At 39.8% G+C, this 22,364-nt stretch overlaps 1 protein-coding gene across 2 annotated transcripts in view; it reads left to right on the top strand.

Moving 5' to 3' along the window:
- Positions 1-22,364, top strand: part of CSNK2A1 (casein kinase 2 alpha 1) — an 83,589-nt gene that overhangs the window by 32,823 nt on the left and 28,402 nt on the right. For both annotated transcript variants that reach the window (XM_058286838.2, XM_058286839.1), the window contains exon 2: positions 20,711-20,913. In XM_058286838.2, coding sequence (XP_058142821.1) covers positions 20,813-20,913 — 101 coding nt within the window. In that variant the 5' untranslated portion in view covers positions 20,711-20,812. The remainder of the gene's footprint in view (positions 1-20,710; positions 20,914-22,364) is intronic.

Below are 22,364 nucleotides of genomic sequence, written 5' to 3' on the forward strand. Positions count from 1 at the left end.
AGCAGACTTAGTATAACTGTTTCATATTTTTGAGTCTCATAAGATAAGGAGTCTCTGTGGATCTTTTTTTTTCTACCAGTTCTTAGAGTCTTTTCCTTGAATGCCTGGTTATCTTTGATTTCAAGCTGGCATTGTATTTGGTTTTTTTTTGTTTTGTGTTTTTTTTTTTTAGAGACTCATAAGACAACTTTATTGTTTACAAGGGGCTCTCTATATACCCCAGTCTACATGACAACAAGCAGCAACAAGCAGTTAACTATTAGCATTACTAACGAACTCAAAAAATCTTATCTCAAGGTACAAAGCCTAAGTGTTCTTGCTACAAAAGGTTTGTGCTCATCTTTTCTTTCAGCCTTTAACAGCTTCAACCCCTTTGCTGGGAACTCTTTAATTACTGCATTCCTTACATTGCAAGCATAGCCTGGAAACAGCACTTGTATCTCCTTGTGAGACCACTGTGCCTTAGTTTCCAACAGGGAAGCCTTGAGAAACAGAAAGACATGCCCAGGATCACAGAACAGGCAGGAGGAGGACGGTTGTGTACCAAGTTCAATCTCCTCAGATGGTTCTTGATGCCCCCAGACCTCAGCAAGGCAGGAAGGAGGACTGTATTGGTGAAATTCTGTACACATGGGAAATTCAATGGGTCAGGGGGGTAAAGAGTCAGCAGCCCAGAGGGGACATTGGGAAGTTGTTATCCAGGGAGAGAGCACAGAGAAGGGGAAGCAGGATGTTACCTCACTTCCCTGGAGACAGAACCCAAGAGAACTTGGAACACCAGGAACCAAGTGCCTACATTCTAGATACTAACCTAACAGCTCACTCAGGCCTGGATGCTCAAGAGATGTTCTCGTTGCTGCCTGAGGTCTTGGCTGCAGGAAACCCCACAGCGAGAGCCTGATCCAACACTGCAGGCGTTGGCTCAACCCTCAACCTTGAGGAATCTGGCCATTTGCCAGGAGGAAATCAAAGGTAACTCACAGAACCAGGGCAGGGGATGCTGGCCAGGCTGACAATGTTCTCCTTATGAGCAGTCTCAGCACCTCCCACTCCCAGGATGGGTGTATAGAGGATACCAGGCTGGGCAGAAAGAGGTGATTGGGGGTTAACACCTGCTGGGCGCATCATGTTCTTGTCCAGTTCACAGCTGGCAGGGACAGGAGGAGAAGCCTGGGGTTGGTGGTGACCCTCTGCCCAGACATTGATCCAGATTTGCAGAGTTGTCATCTCTCCTGGGAGGAGGTCTATACAGATACGGTCTTTGCCTCATCTGGAAGTAGAACTTCATGTGTGGCTGGTCCTCTTGGTGATAACCAGTCAGGGTCCTGATGCCTTGTGGCCCTGATGATGACCCTATCATTGCAGAGCTCCAACCACGAGACCAGCTCATGGGCATTGTATTTGAAAAATTATTCATCAGAGTCATTTGAGGCCCACAGCAAAGGTTCTTTACTCCAGAGAGAGTTTGCTGTGTCGGATATCTGTGGACATTATTATTATTATTTTTTTAATTATTTATTTATTTTTTTAAAAATTACATTAAAAAAATATAAGGTCCCATTCAACCCCACCATCCCCGCCCCCCACTCCCCCCACAGCAACACTCTCTCCCATCATCATGACACATCCATTGCACCTGGTAAGTTCATCTCTGAGCATCACTGCACCCCATAGTCAATGGTCCACATCATAGCCCAGACTCTCTCACGTTCCATCCAGTGGGCCCTGGGGGGATCTACAATGTCCCGTAATTGTCCGTGAAGCACCATCCAGGACAACTCCACATCCCGAAAACGCCTCCACATCTCATCTCTTCCTCCCGTTCCCCACACCCAGCAGCCACCATGGCTACCCTTCCCACACCCATTCCACATTTTCTCTGTGGACATTGGATTGGTTGTGTCCATTGCACACCTATGTCAAGTGAGGGCTTAGATTCCACATGGGTACTGGATGCACTCCTCCCGCTTCCAGTTGTAGACATTCTAGGCTCCATGTTGTGGTGGTTGACCTTCTTCAACTCCATGTTAGCTGAGTGGAGTAAATCCAATAAATCAAAGTGTAGGAGCTGAAGTCTGTTGAGGCTCTGGGCCTGGGTGTCATATTATCAGTCCAGAGATTCAAATCCCCTACATATATCTTAAACCCAGCACCAACTACAATTCCAATAAAGTAGCATGCAAGTCTTGTGAAAAGAGATCCCCTCTGAGTCCAATTCCATCACACAGAAACACCAGCTCCAAAGAAGGGCCATCTGTCATGGCAGTGAACCCCTTCTGCCATGACCATAGAACCCGTGGGTCTCTTTATCCCTCAGAAGAACCAATACCTGGGATTGTATCTACCTTATCTGTCTCTTAGACTCTGTTCAGTTGTACATAGGGGTATTCCTTCTGACAACCTCCAGACTCTTTTTTAGAGACTCACAGCCTTATAATCTCATTTCTCCTTTCCATTTCCCCCTTACATTAGGTCAAACAGCTTCCCGAAGTCATGTTATTATATGTAGACAGGGATATTCTGCTGATCCGCATTGAACCTTTAATTCAAGGTCATTTTCTAGTTGCATCTTCAGCTGGTATGTGGTAGTGATCCCTCGGTGCCAGGGAGGCTCATCCCCGGGTGTCATGTCCCATGCTGGGGGGAATGCATCGCATCTACACGCTGAGTTTGGCTGTGAGAGTGGTATCTGTGGACATTAATCATCAAGGGACCACTGTAAGACCAGTTTGTCTTTTAATTCCTCTAGGAGGGCTGTAATTCCTCCCTGACTATTTTCCCAGCTCACCCTTATCCTGATGGTATAGCTGTCTGAAGTCCTAGGTTGTTAGGGAGAGAATCTCCTTAAATTAAACTTCACAATTTGTAAGGGCCCTGGGTTTTGATTTCTGTCAGAATAAGGTTCTAACTCCCAAGGACCAACAAAGGCCCTTAGGATTTATCTATCTGATTTAATAATGTGTTTGCATATTTAATCATTCACTTTTTAAAAATATATTTTTTAATTTATTTTTAAAAGATACAGAAAATGTTACATTAAATAGATCACACAATAGAATTACACACAAAATGTTACATTAAAAAATATAGAAGGTTCCCATATGCCCCACTCCCCCCAGCCCCCACTTTCCCACATCAGCAACTTCTTTTATTAGTGTGATACATTCATTTCAATTGATGAATACATTTTGGAGCACTGCTACACAGCATGGATTGTAGTTTATACTTCCTCCCAGCCCATTCAGTGGGTTATGGCAGGATATATAGTGTCCTACATCTGTCCCTACAGTATCATTCAGGACAACTCCAAGGCCCGAAAATGCCCCTACATCACACCTCCTTTTCCTCTCCCTGCCTTCAGCAACTCCCTTGGCCACTGTCTCCACATCAATGATACAATTTCTTCCATTGCTAAAGTCTTAATTCCATAGGAGAATACCAGTAAGTCCACTCTAATCCATATTTTTTCTTCCATCCTGAGGATTCTGAGGTGGCAATTAATCATTCACTTTAGTTTTCCTCAGTGGGAGGGTTTATCCAAATTATTTATCCCAGTGTTACTGAAAATAGGAAAATTGCTTGCGAAAACTTGATTTCTTGCTTTAAGAATTAAGAAGCCCTAATCACAGGTTCAGGGACTGTCTGTATCCCCACCTAGCTGCTTGTCCTATGTAAGCATTTTGCTCTCTGGTTTTTTACTGTGGGGAGTGGAGAGAAAAGGGGAAAGATATCTGAATTGTAATGGTTTTGAACTAGTAATTCTGCTTCGTTTAGGCACACACAAAAACGCTAGACTACAATGGACCAATATTCTCCAAATTAGATAAAACGGAGTTGCTGATCTGATGCGTTCCCTATAGGGGATAACAGGGTGTGCCAGCCATTTGTCGTGTTAGGGTAAAAAAAAATTACAGGCCTTTAAATTTCTTACCGTACTTGAAGTATTGTTTTTTATAATTTCTTGTTTTAGTGTTATTCATCTGAATAATCCCATGCATCCTCAAAACTAAGCTTAGGTGTTATTTTCTCCTTGGCACTTTTCCCCAAACACAGTAATTATTTCATAAATATTTGTTGAATGAATGATGGGTTGGTGGGTGGTTTAAATTCCCTTCAGTGCCTGCATAACACCCTGACATCTTTCAGGCACTGATCACTTGACATTGTAATGGTCTGTTGTCATTGTCTGAGGACAGAAATACTTTCTCTTTATTCTCCAGGACCTAGAGAAAGAACTCCTTCCTAGCAACCAGCTATACATTTTCTAGTACATATTAACTGTTCAATAAATGCTTACTGAATACACGTTCAGGTTTTGACTTGAAGAGAAAACTAGAAATTAGGAGCAGCTACAGAGATTGAAGCAGGTAATTCGGGGCACATTAGCTACACATATTTTGTGTTTATTTGGCTTTCTAATCAATGCCGTCTTTTTAAGGGGAAAAAAGCAGATTCATATGGCCTAACTTTTATCTTTGCTTCTACAAAAAGAGAAAGTATACATAGTTAGCTCTCCTTGATTTTGTTCCACAAATCATACCTCTTACAAGTTTGTGCTATCTGACTGTTAGGAAGAATTCATTCTCTGTAGCAGTGCTTCAGGGGTGGTTTCTTCAAACAGCTGCTTTTTTCTAAGCAGGTAATCAGTGCAATCTAAGCATATTTCTTATTCTTTACTATAGAAGCCTTTCTTTTATATGAATGATTAATATTCACTATGATTGGTCTAGGGACAAGAAAGGATTTATTGCCCCTTAAAATGGAGATACTAATAAATATTATTAGAATTCATAAAGTGTATTACAGGTATGTAGGAATCAAACACTAGGTAGGCATTAGAGGGAGGTGCTAAAGAGAGCAAGGGGAGTTTTTGTTGAAATAACTCTTATATTCAGATTATGCCAATAATTATTCCTTATTGTTTAATGGAGTTTCTTTTTGTCTCCTTATATCTTTATTAAAGAAAAGGTTATGCAGAGCCATGTAATTGGCTTCTGGTTACATGGTGTGGTATGTCCAACTTCAGTAGGGAAAAAGTGGTTGATAAGATTTTTTTTTTTTTTAGGGTCCGGGGATTGAACCTGGGACCTCAAGATAATTTTTCATGGCTAATTAAAGGCTAAACACTGAACAAACAAGACTTAGCCATGCCTTCAGAGTCAGTCTGAGGGCTTTTAGACAGAAGTGGTAGTCTAAAATTGTTAACCACTGAAGTAATTTCTTTTTATGTAATTAAATGTGAACAGTAGTAAGGACTAAGTACGTTCATTTAAATTAGAAATTATTGGGAAAAACAGTATTTTTCCTGTAGGTCAGATTTTAAGATGTACTTGTATTATAAACAGTGGATAGAAGAATTGATTTTCAGGATAACCAGAACTTAGGCACACTTCTCCCAGCTTCTAAAATGAGCTAGGAAGTTTTCTCTAAATTCTCTTAATTTGAATTTTTGAAAAAAAATTGACAAATCTTACTTGTAGCCTCATTATTTAATAGAAGAAGCTATAGTATTGGGAGAGAGGGAACAATTACATGAGAACTCTTGACTTTGTTTTCCAGTTCTCTTAATTCTATACCAGGTGCCCAGAAGTATCTAGGGGACCTCACCTTTTGTAGGAAGCTTCATTTTTTTTAAAAAAATAAATGAACATTTTCTTCAACAAATTATGCTAGGAAAACTGGAGAGCAACATGAAACAATGAAAATAGACCCCTGCTTCATACCATATGTAAAAATTAACTGAAAGTGAATAAATATAAGTGCCTAAACCATAAAACTTTTAGAAGAAAACATAGGGAAATATCTTCAGGACCTTGTATTAGGCAATGAATTCTTAGACTTAGCACCAAAAGTATAAGCACCAAAAGAAAAACTGGATAAATTGGACTTCATCAAAATTTAAAACTTCTCTGCATCAAAGGACATTATCAAGAAATGGAAAATACAACCTACAGAATGGGAGAAAATAGCTGCAAATCATATCTGATATGTATTTAATATGCAGAATATATTAAGAACTCCTGTAGTTCACCTATATAAGCCAAACAATCCAATTTAAAAGGCAAAGGACTTGAATGGGTATTTCTCCAAGGAAGATATAATAATGTTCAATAAGTACATGAAAAGGCACTCAACAACATTAACCATTAGGGAAATGCAAATCAGAACTACAATGAGGGGAGCAGATATAACTCAAGTGGTTGAGTGCCTGCTTCCCATGTGCAGTGTCTGGGTTCAATTCCTAGTACCTCCTAAAAAATAAAAATAAAATGAGGTACCACTTCATATCCACTAGGATGGCTATTTTGAAAAAAAAGAAAGAAAATAACAAGTGCTGAGGAGGATGCTAATAAATGGGATCTTCATACATCGTTGGTGGGAATGTAAAAGTGTAGCCACCTTGAAAAACAGTTTGGGGGTTCCTCAAAAGTTAAAACAATTACCGTATGATCTGATAATCCCACTTCTAGGTATATACCCAAAAGAATTAATAGTCATGACTCAGACATTTGTATACCACAGTTCATAGCAGCATTATTCACAATAGCCAAAAGATGGGAGCAACCTAAATGTCCATCAGCAGATGAATGGCATATACATACTAAAGAATATTCCTCAGCCTTTAAAACAAATGAAGGTCTGATGTGTGCTGCTACACTGATGAACCTTGAGAGAAATAAGTCAGACACGATGAAACAGATATTGTAAGATTCTACTTAAATGAAAACCTAGAGGGACGTGGATTTGGCTCAACTGATAGAGTGTCTGCCTACTACATGGGAGGTCCATGGTTTAAACCCAGGGTCTCCTGACTGGTGTGGTGAGCTGACCCATGCACAGTGCTAATGTGCGCAAGGAGTGCTGTGCCACACAGGGGTGTCCCCTGTGTAGGGGTGCTCCAGGCGCAAGGAGTGCTCCCTACAAGAAGAGCCACCCTGCACAAAAAAAGTGCAGCCTGCCCAGGAGTGATGCTGCACACACACAGAGCTGATGTAGCAAGATGACACAATAGAAAGAGACACAGATTCCCCATGCTGCTGACAAGAATGCAAACAGGCACACAGAGCAGACAACAAGTGGGGGGGAAGGGGAGAGAAATAAATTTAAAAATAAATAAATCTTGAAAAATAAATAAATGAAATTCCTAGAATAGTTGATCTCAGAGGCAGAAAGCAGAGTACATATTACAGGGAAGAAGGGGAAATGGGTATAAAGTTTCGCTGGGAGTGTTGGAAAAATTCTGGTAATGAGTGGTGATGAGGGTAGCACAACATAGTAAATGTGATTAATTGCACGAAATGGTATGCTTTGGAGAGGTTGCGATAGGAAAATTTATCTTGTGTATGTGATTCCAAAATGAAGGAAAATATGACAGTGACAATATATGATTGCAACTAGGTCTAATAATGGAGGAGAAAAGGGTCAAAAGGACATTATTGGGACATATGGAAAATTGGAATATAGACTAAACTTTAAAATTCTTGAATTTGAAAACTACTTAAAATGGTTATATACGTGAATATCCTTGTTGTTAGGAATTGTACATTGGAATACGTGTTCAAAGGCATAGCATATATGACCTCTTAAATGTTTAGATGGATGGATAGATGGACAAACATGACATATGTGGCAAAATATTAAAATTGGTGGATATATGGGTATCTGGGGGAGGGGAGTTGTTGGAATTCTGTAAATAGGTTTTATATTATTTTTGCAACTACCCTGTAGAAGTTTAAAATTGTTTCAGAATAAAAACTTTAAGACAGAAGCTTTAAACAACCAGCAAAACTGGCAGAAACACCTTTCTCAGAGCTCCAGAAAACAGGATAAGGGTTGCAGTTAAAAAAGCAAGCACTGGATCAAGATAAAGGCTACTTAAAAGCAATAGAAGGAATCTTATATCCAGCAAGACTGTCTTTCAAAACGTGGGCGATATTAAAATATTCACAGATAAAAAGAAACCGAGAGAATTTCTAAGCAAGAGACTGGATTTTCAGAAATACTAAAGGGTGTACTAGAGCCTAAAAAGAAAAGAAAGGAGAGAGGGGCCTGGAAGAGAGTCTAGAAATGAAGATTATATCAATAAAAGTAACTAAAAGTGTCAAAAGAATGGTGAAAATAAAATATGACAGATAAAACTCAAATAGGCATAAACTTAACCAATGATGTAAAGCACTTGTATTCAGAAAACTGCAACTCAATGTTAAACAAATCAAAAAAGCCCTAAATAACTGGAAGAACATTCCATGCTCATGGATTGGACAACTAAATATCATTAAGATGTCAATTCTATTCAAATTGATAATACAGGTTTAATGCAATCCTTATAAAATTCCACCAGCATTAAAGAAAAAGTTGAAAACGCGTTCATTAAATTTATTTGGAAGGGTAAGGAGTCCTGAATAGCCAGAAACATCATAAAAAGGAAACGTGAACCCTCATCACCAGACTTTAAATCATAATACCTACCTATACTGGTAAAAACAACAGGGTACTGGCCTAAAGACAGACACAATAGACCAGTGGAACCAAATTTATGGTTCAGAAACAGAACCTCACAGGTATGGTCAAGTGATTTTTGACTAGCCTGTCAAACTCACACAGCTCAGGGGAACAATCCATTCAACAAATGGTGCTGAAAGAATTGGACATCCATAGCTGAAAGAAAGAAAGAGGGCCCCTATCTCACACCTTAACTGAAAATTAACTCAAAATGGATCAAAAAACTAAAAAGCAAGGACTGTAAAACTTCTAGAAGAAATTATTGGAAAATGTCTTCAAGACCCTGGTGGTAGGTGGGGGAATCTTAAAGGAGATAAGAAAAGGACTGAGTGGACTACTGATATTTATTTAATGTATGTAGAAGTTCTAATTAGCTTTACGGTAAAATCGTGGAAATATATAGAGTGGATGGTAACACAGTGAGTAACAGCTAGGTTATAAATGGGGATGTGACTGAAAATGGTAGTCTAGTTATATAAATGCCAGTGGACAGAATGCTTGAGAATAATCTAGGAACCTGGATAGCACAGTAAACCAAGAGGTGGATGAGAATTGTGGTTGATGGTACAGATGCAAGAGAGTCCTTCGTTAGCTAGAACAAATGTATATCACCACTGCAGGGTGTTGGGGATATGGAGAAGTATGGGAAAAATACAACTGGAGTGACCTATGAACTGTGATTACTAGTAATAGTGTAATATTCTTGCATCTATGCAAAAGATATACTGTGTTGCTACTGAGGCAGTATGGAAAATGTGAGCCAAATGTACACTATGGACATGGCAATAATCAGGTGATATTATTTTATCTGTAGCAAATGACACACCACATTGTGGTGTGTTGGTGGAGGGGTGTTTTTTGGGAATTCTGCCATGTGCATGATTGGTTTATACGTTTACAACTTCTGTCATAAAAATATATATTTAAAAAATAATAGGGTGGGTTGGGGAAAACACATCAAATGTAAGATAAGAACTGTGATTAGTAGTACGATTTTGACAGTGTTCTTTCATGGTTTGAGGCGGGCATCTCGTGGTGGTGCAGGGTGTTGGTGGAGGGTTGATGTATGGGACCCCTGTATGATGTTATGCATGTTTGCTTTGTAAGTTCACAACTTTTACTATACACTTAATTGTTTATGTATGTTCATATATATATGATATAAACATAATGGATTGGTTAGGGGAAAAATACTTTAGTAGTAATATTTTGACAGTGCTCTTTAATCATTAGTTAAAAAAGGTTTAACAGCAATGCAAGTTATTGGTGGTAGGGTGAGATGTTATATATGTTTGATGTTATATATGTTTGTTTTGTAAGTTCACAATGATTATACATTTATTGTTTATGTTTATGAGTGATATATTTCAATAATTTTTTTAAAAAAAGCAATAGAAGCGAAGCAGAAGTAGCTCAAGCAGTTGGGCTCCCATCTACAATATAAGAGGTGCAGGGTTCAATGCCCAGGGCCTCCTGGTGAAGACAAGCTGACCTGTATAGTAAGCTGGCCCACATGGAGTGCTTGGCCTGCACAGAATGCTGCCCCACACAGGAGTGCTGGCCCATGCGGAGAGCTGATAAAGCAAGATGATTGAACAAAAAGAGACACAGAGGAGAGATAATAAGAGATGTGGCAGAGAAGCAGACTTGGCCCAGTTGTTAGGGCATCCGTCTACCAAATGGGAGGTCCACGGTTCAGACCCTGGGACTCCTTGACCCGTGTGGAGCCGGCCCATGCGCAGTGCTGATGCATGCAAGGAGTGCCATGCCATGCAGGGGAGCCCCACATGCAAGGAGTGTACCCCGTAAGGGGAGCCACCCAGCACAGAAAGAAAGCGCAGCCTGCCTAAGAATGGCACCGCCCACACGGAGAGCTGATGCGACAAGATGACACAGCAAAAAGAAACAGATTCCCGTGCTGCTGACAACAACAGAAGCGGACAAAGAAGATAGACACAGCGAATAGACAACTGGGCGGGGGGTGGGGAGAACGGGAGATACATGGATGGATGGATGGATGGATGGATGGATGGATGGATGGATGGATGGATGGATCTTTAAAAAAGAGAGAGAGATGTGGCAGACCAGGGAGCTGACATGGCTCAAGAGAGTGATTGCCTCTCTCCCACTCGGGAAGTCCAGGATCGGTACCCAGAGCCACCTAATGAGAATACAAGCAGACACAGAAGAATACACAGTAAATGGACACAGCAGAAGATGGAGGGAGGGGGGAGAAATTTTTTTTAAAAAATCTTAAGAATAAAAAAGCAATAGGATCTCCTGGAGCCCTGGGTGGCTTCTCCCCCACCTCTCACTGGCTTATTAGGTAGCCAGGCCATATGCCCAGTGCAGATTCCTGACCCTGGTTTCAGTGGAAGCAGAGTAACTCTCATGTACGTATTGAGAGCTTGTATGTCTGGCCCAGTCTGTCTGGCAGCAGCCTGAGGGAATCACTGTCCCAGAATTTACTCACTTTGTAGAAGTTAGCTCACAGTGCTCTGTAATGCTGTGGGGGAGTAATCAAATTGTGTCGCCTGGGGCAAGGGTTTGTTGGCTGTAGGACATACAAGGAATTGCTGCCCAGAACAATGAGGAAATTGTTTCCCAGGGAAGAGGGAACATTTATGTCAGTGTAAATGGGGTGATGGCTAGGGTCAAATGCTCGAGACAAGACCAATACTATGTGCAGAAAGGATCTGGGAGACTTCTGTGCTTTGCTTTGGCTTGGAGCTCTTCTCCAGATGTATTGTATGGATAAGCTCTGGAGGGGAGCACTCACACAGGTCAGTATGTAAACGCTGTAAACGCTGTTTTCCTTCTCCTCTTTAAAATTTTTATGTATTGTTTTGTTAACACTTGGGAAAGCTTTGTCATAACACTAGCTGGATATAAGCTTAAGTAACAGACGCCTCATAATCTAAATTCTAGGAAAACACATTAAAATACCAAAATGTCCAGGTTTCAACAAAATATTGCAAAGAAACTGAAAATGATGGCCCAAACTAAAGCATTAGAGGGAAGTGGAATTGGCTCAATGGATAGAGCGTCCATCTACCACGTGGGAGGTCCAAGGTTCAAACCCAGGACCTCCTTGACCCATGTGCAACTGGCCCATGCGCAGTGCTGATGCGCACAAGGAGTGCTGTGCCACGCAGGGGTGCCCCCCGTGTAGGGGAGCCCCACGCGCAAGGAGTGTGCCCCATACAGAGAGCCGCCCAGCGCAAAAGAAAGTCCAGCCTGCCCAAGAGTGGCACTGCATACACACAGAACTGATGCAGCAAGATGACACAACAAAAAGAGACACAGATTCCCGAGCTGCTGACAAAAATAGAAGCGGACACAGAAGAACACACAGCAAATGGACGCAGAGAGCGGAGAATGGGGGGGGAGGATAAATAAAAAAATAAATCTTTAAAGCATTAGAAACTATCAGTGAGTAGGATTAGACCTGGGGAATTCCAGGAAAAGACTTTAAAAAGTGTTCCTAAATGTAGACAAGGAACTACAGGAAATCAGGAAAAAATAGAAGAACATAAAGAATATCAGTAAAGAGATGGGAATTATGGAAAGGAAATAAACAGAGCCGAAGACCACAGTAACAGAAATTAACACTTTCCTAGAGAGTTAAACAGCAGGTTGGAGTTGGCAGAAGAACGAATCCGTGACCTTGAAAATAAAACAATTGAAATCAAGTCTGAGAAGCAGAAAGAGGAAAGAATGAAGATGAAGAAACATGAGCTGCACCTGAGGAACCTGTGGGACACCATCAAGTGTACCAATATATGCATTGTAGGAGTTCCAGAAAGAGAAGGAAGAAAGGGGCGGAGAGAATATTCAAAGAAGAAAGGCTGAAAACTTCCCAAATTTATATGAAAGACAGTAATATACGCATCTAAGATGTTCAACAAACTCCAAACAAGATAAACCCAAATAGACCCACACCATGCCATGTTTTAATCAAATTGTCACATGCCAAAGATAAAGAATTCTAACAGCCACGAGAAGCCAAGTGTCATATACAAGGGAGCTTTGATAAGATTAAATGCCAATTTCTCGTCAGAAATCATGAAGGCAAAAAGGCAGTTGGAGGACATGTTTAAAGTGCTGAAAGCACTGGGCCCTGAGCCTTAGCAGAGTTGCAATACCTGCTATCCGGTTCGTTGGACTTACACAGGTCAGCTAACAAGGAGGTGAGGATGGTCAACCACCACACCAGGGAACCGAGAGAGTCTGCATCTATAAGCCGGAGAATCCCATCCATCAGCCCTGTGGAATCTAAGCCCTCTCTCAATTTAGAGGTGGAATGGACATCACCATCCCAGGGTCCTCAGGATGCTGAGGAATAAAATGTGGATTAGAGTGAATTTACTGGTATTCTGCTATAGAATTATTGTGACTCTAGCAATGGAAGATACTGTATCATTGATATGGAGACAGTGGCCATGGGAGTTGCTGAGGGCAGGGAGAGGGCAGAAGAAGTGTGATAGGGAGCATTTTCGGAACTTAGAGTTGTCCTGAGTGATATTGCAGGGACAGATGCAGGACATTATATATCCTGCCATAACCCACTGAATGGACAGGGGGAGAGTGTAAACTACAATGAAAACTATAATCTAAGTGGTGTAGCATTGCTCCAAAATGTATTCATCAAATGCAATGATTGTGCCACATTGATGAAAGAGGTTGTTGATGTGAGGGGAGTGGGGTATGTGGGAACCTGTTATATTTTTTTAAGTAACATTTTGTGTGATCTATGTATCTTTAAAAAATAAAATAAAATAAAATAGGAAAAAAAAGTGCTGAAAGCAAAAATTTGCCAACCAAGAATTCTGTGTCTCTCTTTCTAAAATGATGGAGGGATTAAGGCAATCCAGATAAACAAAAGCTGAGGGTCTTTATCACCATTGGACCAGCCTTAAAAGAAATGGTAAGGGAAGTTCTGCAGGTTGAAAGGCCAGGACACTAGACAGATGACTGAAGTCATATGAAGAAATAAAAGGGATATCTGATAAAGATTCATTACATGGGTAAATAGAAATACTATTGTATTTTTTATTTGTAGCTCCACTTGCCAGCATCCAAAAGACAAATGCAAAAAAATGATAACTCAAAAGGTTTGGGACTCACGTAAATGTTATTTGTGGCAAAAACTACATTAAGGTGAGGGGACAGAAGGTTATAGGAATATAGTTTATATACACTATTGAAATTAAATTTGAATCACAGCAGATAATACTGTTATAGATTTAGGATGTTAAATTTAAACCCCATGGTAACCACAAAGAAAATATCAGAGAATATGCAAACTCATACAGACAGAAAGTAGAATACAGATTACCATGGGTGGGGGGTAGGAGCAGTGGGGAATTAAATGCAAAATGAGTATAGGGTTTCTGTTTGGGATGAATGGAAAGTTCTAGTAATGGATGGTTGTGAGGATACTGCAACATTGTTACTGTGATTAATCCCACTGAATAATCTGCTTTGGACGGGTTGGGATGACAAGATTGATTTTGTCTATCTGTTTTCACAGTTAACAAAAAAGCGAGAAACAAGGAGAGAATGACAGTTTAGTGCAATACCTGATAATGGATGAGATCTTAGAATGGAGGAGAGAAGTCTCATAAGGACATTATTGAGATATAAGAAAACATTGGAATACAGAATATAAACTTTATATCAATGTTAACTTACTTAGACTTGACTATTGCAGTTATAAGATGATTACAGAAATAAGTATCCTGGGAAGTGGATTTAGCTCAGTGCATAGAGCATCCGCCTACCACCTGTGAGGTCCCAGGTTCAAATCCAGGGCCTCCTGACCCGTGTGGTGAAGCTGGCCTATGCGCAGTGCTGATGCACACAAGGAGTGCCGTGCCATACAGAGGTGTCCACCGCATAGGGGAGTCCCGCAGGTAAGGAGTGCACCTTGTAAGGAAAGCCGCCCCACACGAAAAAGTGCATCCTGCCCTGGAGTGGGACCGCACACTCAGAGAGCTGATGCAGCAAGATGATGCAACCAAAAGAGACAGACTCCTGGTGCCACTGACAAGAATATAAGCGGACACAGAGGAACACACAGCAAATAGACACAGAGAGCAGACAACTGGGGGGGGGGAGAAATTTTTAAAAAAGAATAAATCTTTTTTAAAAATCAAACAAGAAGTGGATATCCTTATTCTTAGGAAATGTACATGGAAATATTATTTTTTCAAGAAGCATGATACATGGAACCTGCTCTTGGATATTCAGAAAATGTATATATATATCGAGAGAGAGAGATGGCAAAGGTGGTAAAATGTTAAAATTGGTGAATCTGGGGATGGGGGCGGATCTCTCTGTATGGGGTTTGTATTATTTTTGCAACTATCCTATAGGTCTGAAATTATTTCAAAATTAAAAATTTAGAAAAGAACATTAAGAAAAAAGTGATTGAATACTGATCATTGATTAGTCAACTTAATATTTACTAAACATCCTACAGAACGCAAAGCCTTGTGCTGGGTACTGTAGAGTAAAAATATAAATTATATGTGAATATTGACTTCAGGAAGCTAAGGGCCTATTAGGAAAATTATGATTTAAAGACTGGTCTATATGGGGTAGAATATAGGGATGAAAAGACTTGAGCCTTAGAGGCCAGAAGATTTATCTCAGAAGCCCAACTCCATCGCTACTGGATGTTCTTGGTCAAACTACTGTGTTTACTTAGGCTGTTTTCTTATCTGAAGATTAGGGCAGCTAATGCTTGCCTCATAGAATTGTTGGGGAGGGGGTCACCACGTGGTGATCCATCAAGCAGCAAGATGATGATGCAACAAAAGAGAGAGACGAAGGGGAGAGTCAAGGTAAAGCACAGCAGAAACCAGGACCTGACCGGCACAGTTGACAGGGAACCTCTCTCCACATCAGAGGTCCCCAGGATCAAATCCCGGTCAATCCTAGAGGAGAAAGAGGAAAAGAGAAGACAAAAAGAGAAATAGATACAGAAGATCACACAGTAAATGGACAGAGACAAAAACAGCAAAGGAGGAGGGGGGGGGAAGGGCACGGACACTCAGCTCACCGCACTGGCACTCATGGGTACCCAGCTCACCAAGCAGGCACTCACATGGCATTCGGCTTGCCATGCAGGCACTCAGCTCACCGCATGGGCACCCGCATGGGCACTTGGCTCACTGCATGGGCACACTTTCTTTTGTTTTTCACCAGGAGGCCCCAGATATTGAACCCGGGTCCTCCCATATGGTAGGCCTTATCACTTGAACCAAATCCGCTTCCCTCAACACCATTTTAATATCAGGCCCAAAACCTAACTTTGAGCCCCCTTCCAGAATTTTTCTTTCTATGAATGGCACCAATGATCTGTCCAGCCAGAAATCTAAGAGTCACCTCCCACTCCTACTCCATTTATCCAGTCCACCCAGGGCTATTGATTTTACACCATAAATTTTTATCCCTCAAATTAATCCTCTCATCTTAACCACTACCACCCTAGGTCAAGCTGTCATCATCTCTCTCACAGGCTACTGTAACATCCTCTTAGCCTGATTACACATCTAGCCCTAGTTTACTTTTCAAAGTATACGTATGGTTTAATTTTCTGCTTAAAACTCTTCAGTGAGTTTCCGTTATCCTAAATCTGGAGATTAAATTCTAATGGCATATTCTTGGTGCTTAGGTCCATGTGACTATTCGATTAATGTATCCTGTTCTGCCTTGATCACTATTATATTCCCACATTCTACACAGTACTTGCCATAGTTGATGCTCAGATATTTAAGGGATGAATACAGGAAGGAATGTATAAAAGAACCAAACCAAAACTTAGGCTGTACCTGTATTTTCTTCCTGTTCTACTGCTTAAAAATATTTGTACACATTTTACAGAGATGCAAATGAATACTATTTCTGAGTAAAAGTAATAGTTATTTTTTATGAATTCTTCTCTTTATCTCATCCCCTTTTTAATGTCATGCCATCATCTCCATCCCTCTTCGCACCATTTTACTTACTTGGAATTGTTTAGCCACTGTTTAAGTACCCCGTATAATTAATGGAGGTCAGCCATTTGAAATGCATGTAATGCCTCTCTTACTATAAGCAGATTATTTGGTGTGCACCTCTTTGGAGTATTGCAAAATAGTTCTCCCAGTGGAGAATAACATTCACCAATTCATAAATTAGGTCCCAGCTGGTGAGGCCCAATGTTGAAAGGGTTATTCAAACAAGTACTTGAGAATCTCAGGAGTTTCATTAGTAATTCATCTTGCTCTGCCCTTCTCAGAAAACACCAGGGCCTTAAAACAACAGATGAAGATGGATGATAAGAGTAGATAGTATATAAGAGTTGGGGGGTATTTTACATGTGAGCCAGGTGGTTTCCAGGAAGATGAGACCTTGTTTTATAATGTTATGCCCACCCATGAATTACCTTTCAGAGGCTGAGTGTTGACCACCTCTCCTATATTTTTAATTTTAAAGGAAACTAAGAATGAAGATTCTAACCTTTTCAAGATAGGTTTCTGCTTATTAATTTTCACTGAGGAACTATGGCATAGTAATTATAAAATAATTTACATAATTTTGGTGTTTCTCAGCCCTTTTGGGGCAGTCATCTCATTACACCTTCCTTTCAGTCTGCAAATGCAGTTAGACAGATTTTATAAGTTGGAGTAGAAGCCTAACTGAGGTCTTACCGCCAGTTAGGGATTTGAACTCGGGACTTCACTACTTTTTTATTGTATCTAGTCCCAGTTATTAAATTTGTGTTGATTTTGCCAACTTTTTAAATTGATAGAAGGGTTTCGAGATCCACAAGATAAAGGGTGCCTTATAGATTAGGTATAAATTATAAACCAGAGGAGTAAAGTGCCTGTAAAAGAATGCAGAGACCAGAGAGAAAAATGTTTTGCTCAAAGAAGAATCTGAAAGTTTAAAAGTTTAATGTCATTAAAAGTCATAAATTCCTGGGGGCAATATTTCTGTATTTCTGCTGGTTTGATGCTCTTGTCTATATTGTTTTGGCTGCTTTCATACACACAAGCTCACTTTTCTTTTTTTAAGATTTATTTATTTATTTCTCTCCCCTCCCCCCTGCCCCGGTTGTCCGTTCTCTGTGTCTATTTTGCTTCGTGTTCTTCTTTGTCCGCTTCTGTTGTTGTCAGCAGCACAGGAATCTGCATTTCTTTTTGTTGCGTCATCTTGTTGTGTCAGCTCTCCATGTGTGCAGCACCATTTCTGGGCAGGCTGAACTTTCTTTCGCGCTGGGCGGCTCTCCTTATTGGGCGCACTCCTTGCGCGTGGGGCTCCCCTACGCGGGGACACCCCAGCGTGGCACTGCACTCCTTGCGCACATCATCACTGCGCATGGACCACCTCCACACGGGTCAGGGAGGCCCAGGGTTTGAACTTTGGACCTCCCATGTGGTAGACAGACGCTGTAACCACTGGGCCAAGTCCGCTTCCCGACGCTCACTTTCATTTACCCATCTTCCTCGTGTCTTTTGCTGCTGAAAATGCAGCCATAGTAAGCACTAAAAAGTCAGTAATCCTTCAGAAGAAATGACCTTGTTTCTTTGGGAAGAAGACAAGTTACAAGAAAAGCCATCTGGTTGTGGGTGTGGGTGTTACACTTTTAATCAATATAAGAGAAAGATAGATTAATCAGGTTTTGTAAAACCAGGAAAATAAAGACTTAGAAATAATTTTAAAGACTTTCGGTTTATATTTTAATAAATGCTTAAACGATTTTGTTGTTTTCTGGCTACTGAGATTGTACACGTATAGGATCCTAGAGGGATTGAGTTGAACAGAGCCAAGTTAAGGAAATTTTATGGATGGGAGAATTATAAGTAAACACATGGATCTTTTGATCTTATAATGGCAGAAGGGGTGGGGACACAAGCATCACTGATTATATTTGTCACACATCTGGTGCACAGCATTATCTTCCATCCCAGTCTCTTGCTTTCCCTCTCAAAGCCTTAAGACACTGAAGTTATGGGCATAAGGATAAATCTTCTGATTTATCTTCTTTAGACATCATAGCCAAGTTCCATATTAAATATAGCCTTTGAAAGACAAGCTGTTTGTCACAAGCATATCTCTTAAGAGCTCTTAAATAGGCACAGTTCTAAACTCTACATTTAAAAATTAGTTGAATTCGCACCGCAGATCGTATCCCTATTTTATAGTCTGGGGCCAGACTAACTGGGTTTGAATCTTGGCTCCTCCATTTAGCTGTGTCCTTTAGTAAGTTACTTAACCTTACTTTATCTCATTTTCCTCCTCTGTAAAATAAGGATAGTGGTAGCTTCACCACCACTTCTCTGTTTGGTAAAGATTAATTAATCCATGTAAAGCACTTAACATAGAACAGTATCTGGCACATAGCAAATACTCATATATGTTAGCTGCTGTCAAATGTATAATTACATGGTAAAAAAAAAAAAAAGATCACTGATAACAGGAATCAGAAGTTGGTTTCTGTACCCTGCTCTGCTCTCAGTTAGCTGTAAGATAAAATCTCTTTCTGGGCCTCAGTTTTCGTATACCCATTGTTTTAAACTTATTTGGACATACTTTCAAATTTACAAAAGCTGTAAAAATAAAAAGTTTAGTGAACATCTGTAGCCCCTTTACCCTGATTTATCTATTGTAGTGTTTTACCCCACTTGCTTTATCGTGCATATGTTCTCACTTGCACTCTGTGTATATACATATGTGCATGTGTGGCAGTACATTTTTTTTCTGAATTATTTGAGGGTAGATTATATATATAAAGGCCCTTTACTCCTAATTCAGGAGAATTTCTCAAGAAAAGGTATATTCTTTTCATTACCTTGGTTATGCGCCAACTTCATGAATTTATATTATATAGTTCTTTTATCAAATCTGCCATCTGTATTCCAGTTTTGTCAGTTGACATAATAGCATTGTTCTTTATAGAATTCCTATCTCCCACCCCCCCAAACAGGATACAGTCTAGAGTTTTCAGTTAGTCGTCATGGCCCTTTAGCCTTTCTTTTTCTTTTATGACAGTGACATTTTTTAAGAATACTGTAAATCTCTCCCTCCTCCCCTTTTTAAAAAATAGAACGTTCATTTTCTGTTTATCCAGTGTTTGCTGTGATTAGATTGAGATTATGCAATCTAAGCTGGAAAATTACATAGGTAATGTGTCCCCCGGTTATCACATCTGGAGATATTTTTAATGCAGAATATAGGGAATTAAATGCTGTAGTTATTTCAGAAAACAGACAAATTGATAGGAATGGTGAGAGAAAACATCATAAAAAGATTTAGTTTATTGTTTTGATAGAAAACATATTTCTAAAATTTCACCTATTTTCCCCAATGTCAGTTTTTGCAGTAGCTCACCTAATGTATATTACTGTCTTCTACCAGTGTTTGTTAAGCATGTTCCTGTATTAATTAAATCAAGAGAAAACAACTGCTCTTTCAAAATTTAATGAAATAAAAAAACTTAGTTTTTTGGACAGCACTGAAGTTTGAAGTATTGTCTTTCAAGTGGTGATGAAGTCTCTACTGATTATTGCATACGGTTCCCTAAATGATTTAGAGCAGTATAAAATGGAATTGAATTTCAAAGTATGAGAACAAGTCTTTACTTCCTTCCTCATATCATCAAATATTGTAGTCAGACTGTGCTCTCAGCTTTACCACTATTCTAGGGCCTTTTTAGCATCACTGTTTGAGCTGAAGAAAGCTGCTTGAAAGGAAAGTGCTGTCCTTAACAATACTGTTTGTTGAATGTTTAAATAGTGATGGTGCTGATGCCTCTATTCTCAGTGTCATTTTTCCCTTTCAGGCTGTCTTATAAAAAGCATCTGAACTCTCCATGCAGAAATAACAAGCTACTTTGCAGAATATGATTAGGACCAATATGAGTTTAAATATTTTTCGTGGTATTTTTTCCCATGTTATAGGAAATGCTGTGGTTGACACAGTTGAGATCTTTTTGTTGTTGTTTTTAGGAGGTACTGGGGATTGAACCCAGGGCCTCATGCATGCACATCAGGTTCTCAGCCAGTGAGCTGCACCCACTCCTCTTGAGATCTATTCATTGGTTAATAGATGGGAGAGCAGAGGTGTATTTGAGGCTGCCATTATTTGTAAGGTTTTTTTCTTCTCATGTAGTTTTTAAAAAATAATTCCTTTGCCTTTGTGCATTTTGTTTCTACAGTTGGAAAAAAGTTTGAAACAAGGTTTTACCCCCAGGCTCTGGACTCAGTGACTACCAGATATCCAAACATCAAGTCCGACTTCGTCCGCCAACCTGTCTGACATGTCGGGACCCGTGCCAAGCAGGGCCAGAGTTTACACAGATGTTAATACACACAGACCCCGGGAGTACTGGGATTACGAGTCACATGTGGTGGAATGGGGGTAATTATTTCCATTTACTTCACTATGTTTACCCAAAAGGTAGGCTCTTGTGGATTTGTTGAGTAATTTACGTAGGAAACTTACCTTTCTATAAATCTATAAACCTCATGATTGAAACCCAATGGGTGTTTTCTTTTGAGCTGCAAGTTTTATTTCTGATTTATGTATACAAAGCTGGTAACAAAAATTACCAGCTTGCCTCTTAAAGGTTTCGTAGTTAGTGAGAATTAATACTTAAAAGATTTCAAAAATACCAAATTCTTATGTAAAAGTGGTTTTGAGGACAGAGAATGTTGTCCCATGATGATACTGAAGGGTGAAACAGTTCTCCAAAAAGGTGTTCTCTTTGTGATAAGCAAACTATATCCTTAAACGTTTGCCCTTATCATGAAACATGTGGAACATAGAATTGAGCCAGAATTCTATCTTGACTAGTTACAGTCTGCCTGAACAGCTTTGTTTGCCTTTCTAATTCTCTGCAGTCTCATTTGCATGTTTGCATTTCCTGTCCCTTTGTAGTGTGAATTTAATTGATCTGGTAGTACTTTCTGTGATAAAAGCATTTTGATATTCAAGTGCGAAAGAAAGCAGTTTTTAAAATTCATAGAATACAGCTCGCATGCACTACATTTCATATCTATCCATATGTGATTTCTACAGCCTGTAAGTGTTTGAAAACAGTTTATTTCTATAAATTGTCATAGGTTATGTTTTTAATCCTGATTGGTCCAGGATTCTTAATCATAAGTATAATGCTTCTTCACAAGGAGGTACTATATGCTCTAAAGATAACACCATGAACCAATGGAATAATACCAATAAATGTCATTACTGTTGATAATCTAACAATTCCCCTCTTGTATCACAGGCTTTGAACCTAGTTAATACCTATGTTTCCTACTGCAGAAAGCTCAGCCGTTATCTTAAAATTGGGTGTTTTCCACTCACTTCTGCTTAAATGGTCCAAAATAGCCATTTGAGTTATAGGCATGGTGTTGCATGCTTGCTTGCATTTGTTTTGTATGCCTTCCCAAAGGAGAACTGAACTTAACCAGAACTAAGAGCTTCCTTCCCCTAAATCTGCCCTCATTATTGTATTGTCCATTGTTCTTAATACTTTTTGCCTTTTCTGTTCGTTCACTTTCTTTTTAGCTGCTTGAGAAAAACAAATGGCTGATTTGTTATATACTGGATCCATAGTGTCACCAGTAGAAATAAATAGAATTTAGGCCTTATTATTATTAAGGGACCTTATTTGTCCTACTTTGGAGCAAAATCCTCCAAGTTGGAAGCAGGGGCAGGAGAAAGTAGAGGAAGGAACCAGTATGTGATTCATGATCTGTACTGTGGTTTATAAACTCCATTACATGGACTATTTCAGAGCTTGCCCTGGAGGGCAAGTAGGAGTCAAGACTATATGTTTGGAAATCACTCTCCTGCAAAAAGACCCA

Source organism: Dasypus novemcinctus, chromosome 24 (assembly GCF_030445035.2).
Source record: "Dasypus novemcinctus isolate mDasNov1 chromosome 24, mDasNov1.1.hap2, whole genome shotgun sequence".
NCBI classification, from domain to species: Eukaryota; Metazoa; Chordata; class Mammalia; order Cingulata; family Dasypodidae; genus Dasypus; species Dasypus novemcinctus.